The sequence below is a fragment of the Asparagus officinalis genome, chromosome 5 (assembly GCF_001876935.1).
Source record: "Asparagus officinalis chromosome 5, Aspof.V1, whole genome shotgun sequence".
Lineage (NCBI taxonomy): Eukaryota > Viridiplantae > Streptophyta > Magnoliopsida > Asparagales > Asparagaceae > Asparagus > Asparagus officinalis.
Window position 1 is genome coordinate 121,864,404 of NC_033798.1, and position 8,750 is coordinate 121,873,153.

Genomic DNA, 8,750 nt, shown 5'->3' on the forward strand with positions numbered 1-8,750 from the left:
TGGTTATGAAAGTGAGATGTAAGAAAGTTGCCACATAAGATTTAATACAATTTTGACTTCCCCTAAAAAAGTGGTGAAGTCACATGAAAGGGACAAAAAGTTAACTAATTTAATTAAATAATTTTAATTATATTTTCTAATTAATCTTATTTTGTCACATCATCTTCACATTGCACTTTCGATAATAATTTAATTTTTCAAACAAACACTGTATTTCACTTGCGTGCTGACATGGATATAAAAGTCATTTGTAAAAAAAAGTAACTTACATATTTTAAATTTACTTTCAGATTGCCAAACACCCCCTTAGTGTAATTTATTCAAAAAAGGGGCTAAATATCATAAAACCTCTTAACTTTAGATAATTAGCAGAAACCCCCTTAACTTTCAAAATATTAGAAAACCCCCCTCACATTTAGGGGTTTTCTAATAAAATTTGAAAGTTAAATGGGGCTTGTTGTGATAATCCCCGTACTTAAGGGGGAGTTTTTCTGATGTTTGGAAAGCTAACAAGGGTTTACCTACGATCATCCAAAGTGAAGAGGGGTTTTCTGATATTTACCAAGGGGCGGAAAAAAACCAGGTTCTAAGATGGATTGATGCCGTATCTTCATCTCTCCATCCAGGGAACCAGGCTTTGCCATTTGGGAAGTGAAAAAAAAAAAAAAACCCAACTGCAAACAGCGGCAACTGATCTAGCCTTTATCTCCTTCTCCAAACCCCCATTCTCCCAAAACAGAACCATCAATCTCTTCCTTCACTCATTCTAACCCTTCAGGTTGAAATCACAGCAAGCAAGCCCTCTAAGCTCTGCGAGGAGCAATGGCGAAGGGGTCCTCAGTACAAGCTCTATACGAGCTCTGCAGGAGGACCTTCACCTCCTCCTCCGCCGCCTCCGCATCTCCTCAGGCAATCCGCAAGATCTCTGCTCTCATGGGTATGCCCTAATTCTCCCTTGTTCTTGTTTCTCTTAGTCTGATTCTGGGTTTTGTCCATTTTTCCGAGGGGTTGGGTTGTATTTCTGTCGTTACGGTTATTAGAGAGTCAATTGGGCGGTAAAGTCTCGATCTTTTGCGGTCGCTGCATTAGGTTTAGCAAGAATTGTGGACAAAATCTATTTAATGATGTGTAGTTTCTCTCATTTAAGTTCACCATTGATAGATAAGGCCAAAGTTGGGTTATTTTTGTAAATGATGTTATCATGTATTGGTTCCTCCATATGTCAAGCTCAAGCTCATCGTCTCTTGATGGCTCATTTAGCTAAAATGAGGTGGCATCTCATATCTGCTATGCTATCCCTTGTATATTATTAGAGAGTTTCTTACATTGATTTGATTATAGAAATCTTAAAAATAAATGTAGATATGAATTGAGAATCGGATATTAAGAGCAGGATTTAAATAAGAGCCCTATAAAATGATCTCTTACTATATCTTTTTAGTAATACATATAGTCATTCTTTGTAGCAGTAATTTCTTGGATTTAAGAAACCTCTAAATTAGCTTCAAATTTTGTATGATTTTATTCTAATGCATATGGAACTAAGCGAACTGCATACAACCAATCAGAGATGCATTTATATTATACATACTCATATACGTATTCATGTTTCCATGTCTTGCTTACTATGTTCTAATGTACATGGAACTAAGTGAAGGCAGTTTATTCCGCTTCATCGGGTATTATGTCTTGCTTTAATATCTAATGTTGATAAATATTTTGCAAAACTTTGCGCTTGATGTTTTACTTGCTTTACTGAAACTGGTTATTAAAATTCTCCACTAACAAGTATGGCCAAATGTTGCTCAATGATGAGATTTTTTGTTAGACCTCTTCTCTTTTCGCATGGAAAGTATGACCTATTTTTGGATATTGCTCTAAACTCCAGATCATCTATTGTCTCCCTTACCTTTTAATCCCATGGTTCTCACGTATGTTGCAATCCCAACAAAACATAAGGATCCAGTAATATAGTTCTAGAATTTATAGTAATTATGTTATTTCTGTCCAGATACAATAACTCCAGAAGAAGTAGGACTTGGAGATGGATTGGATGATGACAGAGGACTTGGTTTTTTTGGATCGAGTCCCTTCAATAATCCAAATAGGACAGCTCGATGGGCTCAGCCAATAACGTACTTGCATATATATGAATGTGATAGCTTTACTGTAAGTTTGTTGAACCAGTTACTTCCAGCCTGTTTTCCTTTCAATGTAATTCATTTTCTGGTTATGCAGAGCTGATGCGTAATCTGAACTTGATCTACCCGCTATAACAAAATAGAAAAGAATTTAAGGTGAAAGAAGCAAATGTTTTATTTCTCAGAAAATAGAGTAACTGAATACAAAAGGTAACGGAGGAACTCTAGACTCTTAATATAACTCAAATAAAGCTAACTAACTCCTAATTTTACTCAGTCAGCAGAGACTGAGTAATTTAGACTGACTCGGCAAATACGACTTCACTAAAGACTCCACTAACGGGGCATAACAACTACTAGAAATAAAATAGCCATAAAAATAGAAAACAGAAATCTAACTGACACCGAATATGAGGGAATGTACTAAACTGCAACTAACTTGTAACACTCCCCCTTAGTGCATGCCCTCTATTAACAAGACCAAGTCTTCCTCGAAACTCCTCAAACTTAGCTTTAGAAAGTGCCTTTGTAAGGCCATCTGCAACCTGCCCCTTTGTTCGTATCTAACACAACTCAATTTCTTGATTTAGCACCTTTTCTCGAACAAAATGATAGTATCAATATGCTTTGTGCGGGCATGGAATACTGGGTTTTCAGCAAGTCTGATTGCACTTTCACTATCACAGAAAACTGGAATAGGAAAGTTGTTGTCCTCGTTTACATCTTGAATAAGTCTTGAAAGCCAGATACACTCCTGAGTGGCCAATGTTGCTGCAACATACTCAGCTTCTGCACTTGATAAGGCCACTGTACTTTGCTTCTTGCTGCACCAAGATATGGCTGCAGAACCAATATTGAAACAATAACCAGAGGTGGAACGCCTGTCATTTATATCTCTAGCCCAATCGACATCGACATAGCCTTCCAAAGAGCAAACCTTATTAGGCGTTAGACTTATCCCTACTTAGGATTCGGTATAAAATTCAACGTTGATTATTAGGTTGATAGTATAATCCATAATCCAAGGTTCCTTTCACATACCATAAGACCCGTTTTGCAGCAGCCATATGACCAACACGGTTGGTTCATAAATTGAGATAAAACACTGAGAATGTAATATCCGGGCGAGTAATTGTTAGATACAGTAAGCTCCCAACCATTCTACGGTACTCGGTCACATCATCCAGAGGCTTTCCTTCATCCTTCTTCAACTTGAGGCCTGGATCCATGGGAGTGGTTGTAGAGTTGGAGTTCTCCATGCCAAAATGTTGTAAGATCCTTGCAGCATATCCTCTTTGTGAGAGAAAATAGCCATATGATCGTTCCAACTCCAAGCCAAGAAAACAGTGAGCTTCACCCAAGCTTTTCATCTTAAAACAAAGAGATAAATCATCTTGGAGGCGCATAATTTCAGCTGCATCATCTCCTGTAATTATCATATTGTCCACATAAAGAAGAATCATAATGGCCAATGATCCCTTTACCTTGACAAAGAGACTAGGATCTGAATCTGAAGGATGAAAACCACAAAATATGAAATATTCAGCTATCTTCCCATACCAAGCACGAGGCGCTGGTTTGAGGCCATAGAGAGCCTTCTTAAGTCGGCATACATAATGAGGAAACTTCTCAGATACGAACCCCTGTGGTTGCTTCATATATATATATCATGATCTAACTCCCCGTGAAGGAAAGCATTTTTCACGTCAAATTGCCAAATAGTCTAACCTTTGCTAGCAGCCAAAGAGATAATGGTACGAACAGGAACCATTTTTGCAACAGGACTAAAGGTCTCATCGTAATCCGAGCCATACTGCTGAGAAAAACCACGAGCAACTAAGCGAGCTTTGTGTCTTGCAATGGTTCCATCTGCTGCCTTCTTTAGCTTGTAAACCCACTTACATGTAATAAGATCAGCACCCTTCGGTCTAGGTACAAGATCCCAAGTAGCATTCTTCTTCAAGGCTGCTATTGCATCTCTCATTGCAACTTCCCAATCAGGCTTCCCTTGAGCTTCAGAATAGGATGTAGGTTCATTTTCAAAAGTATCTGTCACCATAAAAGAAGATAGTGCACTAATTTAACTGCACATCATACTCATTTAAATGACTAGGCAACTTCCTTTGCCTTGTCATCCTTCGCGGTGTGACTTCACCTTGTGAGGAAATAAGTTGAGGGAACTTCAATCTCCCCCTTTCGCTGGAATCAGCTTGAGTAGCAATAGACTCAATGTCAGAATCAATAAGAGGAACACTTTCTGAGTTTTCTCCATGTGCAGTAGCAGCAGGGTATAAGGTAGAAACCTCATCAAACACAACATCACGAGAAGTAACAATCTTCTTCGTGACAGGATCCATACACTTCCAGCCTTTCCTATGAGCATCATAACCAACAAACACACATTTTCTTGCTTTCGGGTCAAGCTTAGTTCGATGATGCTTGGGTATATGAACATAGCAAAGAGAACCAAAAATTCTGAAATAACTCACATCAGGTTTAATGTCATAAATCATCTCAAAAGGAGATTTTGAAGTACTTGGTCATGGAAGTAACTGGTTAATTACATGACAAGCACATTGCATAACTGCTGCCCACAACTCTCGAGGAAGATTTTTATCATGCAGCCAAGATAAGGTCACTGTTGTAAGGTGTGTCAGCTTACGCTCAGCGACCCCATTCTGTTGCAGGGTATTCAGACATGTTATTTGACGATAAATATCATTCTCACAAAATTTTGAAAATTCATGAGATAGAAATTCACCTTCATTATCGGTACGCAAACACTTTATGGCCGACCCAAACTCCCTTTCTACCATCATCTTAAACTACATAAAGTGGGTGAGAGCTTCACTCTTGGTTTCCAGAAAATACACCAAGCTGTAGCGGGAGTAATCATCCACAATAACCATCATATAGCGGAAGCCACTATAACTTGGAGTTCTGGTAGAACCATCATATAGCGGAAGCCACTATAACTTGGAGTTCTGGTAGGTCCCATAAGATCAGAGTGCACAAGCTAAAACATCGCGGAAGCACGATTCATAGACTTATGGAAAGGGAGACGATGTGATTTACCGTATTGACAACCAGCACACACTACGTCTGGATGCACTATTTTGAAGAAAAGAACATCTTCAAGCAGTCTGTTTGTTGATATCTGCTGCAGTAATTGATAGCCAACGTGCCCAAGTCGAGCATGCCAAAGTGAAGCACTAGTATTTCTGCTTGTCTTTTCAACATAAGCATCACTCGCAGACAAGATGTATAAAGAATTTTTCTTTCTTCCCGTAAGCAGAATATCAACATCAACACTCTTTAGATTACTAAGTACTTGTACATTCTCAGGACCAAATAAAACGTACTTCCCCGAATCAGTGATCTGAGAAACTGAAGCAAGATTCTTCTTTAAGCCTGGTACGTAATACACATCCTCAAGAGTAAGACCACCAGCATCTACATCTGTAGCCTTTGACACAGTAATTCCCTTCTTTCGCCACAGGATGTAATGAATTATCTGCAGTAACAATCACTCGCTTGCTCAAATGGGAACGAACATGTGAGGGTATTGTGGCATCACCAGTAGCATGATGTGAGCAACCCGAATCAACTATCTAGTCCTGCTTGTAATCAATGCAACCAATGTCATCTGTATCTGCGTCACATCATGCATAATAGAAGCCATGTTGTCTGGTTGATTAATTTCTTCCACAGAGAGACATTTCTCCCATTTTGCTTCGTCCTCCTGGGTTTCATGTACTGCATTTGCATCTGATTCTGCAAGTTTAACACACGCAGTTTGGCTTAATATGCCCCGGTTTGCCACACCGTTTGCATACGACCCTTGCACGACAATTTGCCTTTATGTGACCCACCTTTCCGCATCTATAACACGATTGAGAGGAGTTTGTTGACTCCCCCTCACCCTTTTGCTGCTTACCACCCTTTATAGAGTGTTTGTAAGCATTCTTGTTCTTCCCCTTGTCTTTCACATACAATGCATCCTCAATATCAAGAGATTTTCCAGTCATCTATTTAACCAGGGCTTCCTGGTTAGACAGAGGATTCTCCAACTCAACAATAGATGGCTGCTTCGGCCAACCTTGAATAGATGAGATGACTGGCATGAAATCCTTCCTCAAACCACGAATCAAATAGCGTCGTAACCTGGCATCACTTATAGGTTTTTCACTGTCCAGTTCTGAAATTTCTGCACACATTCTTAACCTTCAGAAAATAATCAGATATGGACATATTACCTTGAGTTAACAAAGCAAGCTAATTCTCAAGGTATTGAAGCTGCGTAGTGTTCTTCTGAGTAAATAATCTCTCAAGAGTATCCCAAATTTTATTCGGCGAATCCAACTCACGAACATGATCAATAAATTCCTTACTGATCGAAGTTCTGAGTGCAAACAACGCCTTCCCACACTTAATCTTCCATTTCCGCCTAGCATCAGCATGCTGTGGAGTATCATCTGGCTCCTTATCATCACCGGAGACAAGATCCCATAAATCTTGACCTTGAAGGTAGGCCTCCATATACAGTCACCAATATTGATAATCGATGCCGACAAGCTTCTCAACAGTCAGCTGAGAAACACTATTACTTTCGTTCATCTTGACTTGACAAGTAATAGAACTCACAATAAACCTCCTCTCACCGGGCAATAGAACAAACACTTGGTGGTCAACCAAGCTCTGATACCATATAACAAAATAGAAAAGAATTTAAGGTGAAAGAAGCAGACGTTTTATTTCTCAGAAAATAGAGTAACTGAATACAAAAGGTAACGGAGGAACTCTAGACTCTTAATATAACTCAAATAAAGCTAACTAACTACTAATTTTATTCAGTCAGCATGGACTGAGTTATTTAGACTGACTCTGCAAATACGACTCCACTAACTGGGCATAACAACTACTGGAAATAAAATAGCCATAAAAATAGAAAACAGAAATCTAACTGACAACGAATATGAGGGAATGCACTAAACTGCAACTAACTTGTAACAAGTAATACCAGGTTGTTGGTTTATCTTGTCTATGAGTCTATAAAGTAAAACATAAAGAAAGAAGATGAACAACCTCACCTGTCTTGGCGTCGGCATGGCGCAGATATTCACTAAAGAACATGTGATAAACTTCACTTTTTGTATTTATTAGATGTTTGGAAGCCCCAAAAAAGTTTGTTGGGACTAGTATCAGAGTGGCAATTTACTTCCACCTGTTTTAAACCCATGAAATCTCAAAGTTAAGGCCAGGAAAGAATGGGCTTCGAGATTCATTAGTCACAGCAATATAATATTATTAGTAAAAAAGAGAATTAAAGAAAGAATCATGGTCCATACAAACTGTTTAGAGTTGACCTTGGTCATAATCTTGGTAAGTATACCATTAACATGAGAACAAGAAGTTAACTTCTTCAAAAAATAAAGTGTATTCTATTATACACTGGATGTATTATCTTAGCATAATGACGCCTTAGGAGAGACACAAAAGAAGTTTGATGCCTAACCTTGAAACTGGCTGAAGCTTATTTAGATCTTATACAAGTCAAGTAAACATTGACTTTGAGCCACGGGATACATCGAAGCCAAGCGTCTTTACTTTATTGAGATCAGAAAAAGGGAAAAACATTTTCTCTTCACCATTCAGCACCTTTATCTTCCTTTTGCGATTAAATGAATCAGGGTTCTTATTTATGGCCTCCACTTAAACCTAGTAAGTCCTTACTTTTGAGGCATAGGATTCATTAAAGCCACGATCTTTGGTCAATTCAGCTGCATCAGTATGCTCGTTATGTTAGAAACACTGTTATAAATAGCGGTAAATAGCCCCGCAATAGCGGTGTTAATAGTGTTAGCGGTCCCTTCCCGTGATGTTATCGCCCGCTACGCTAACGTGCAATAGCGGTGACATTGCGGAATATGTCTGTTCGTAAAAGCGATCAATAGTGTGTCATAACGGTAAATAGTGAACGATTGCATTCAAAATTTGTTTTTTGATTGTTATTTAAAAGTGGTTTGAGGCTTATTTTTTTTAAAATTAAACTCAACCCTTGATCATTGCATTCTATCGTCTCTTGTGATTTTCAGCATACTCCCGTCACCTCTCATAGCCTCTGACACCTACTTTGATACTTCATCTCACCTCCTTCACCGTGAGCTCCTCTTAGGGCAGTCATGTCACCGCTAAGCTCTTCTTCTCGAAGACGATGACTTTTTGACTTCTCCAGTCATCTTCAGTATTACGTGATGGTTACATGTCTATTTCATGTTTAGGATCTCTTTAAATCATCTAATGTGTACTTTTAGGTTTCTTAGATTTTTTTAAATTTTTTTAATTTTTTTAGTATTTATACATATCTAAATTAGGCCGCTATTTGACTTTGCATTTGTTACCGTTATTTTGCCGCAATAACCCGAAATAGCCTTAGCGATGCCTCACTGTTACGCGACGCTATCCGCTATCGATAACCTTGGTTAGAAAAAGCTGTATGCTTCTTTAGTCCTTTATGCTCTGATCGGATTTCTTAGCAGTTCTACAGTCTTTCAACAGTGTGTAAAAAGATTCTTGGGCCCCCAAAATTTGGGGTAAATTTCTTGTTAT

General features: G+C 38.6%; 1 protein-coding gene across 2 annotated transcripts in view; it reads left to right on the top strand.

The window, feature by feature from the left end:
- Window positions 605-8,750, top strand: part of LOC109841022 (plant cysteine oxidase 3) — an 11,431-nt gene continuing 3,285 nt past the window's right edge. For both annotated transcript variants that reach the window (XM_020409867.1, XM_020409868.1), the window contains exons 1-2: window positions 605-937; window positions 2,012-2,169. In XM_020409867.1, coding sequence (XP_020265456.1) covers window positions 823-937; window positions 2,012-2,169 — 273 coding nt within the window. In that variant the 5' untranslated portion in view covers window positions 605-822. The remainder of the gene's footprint in view (window positions 938-2,011; window positions 2,170-8,750) is intronic.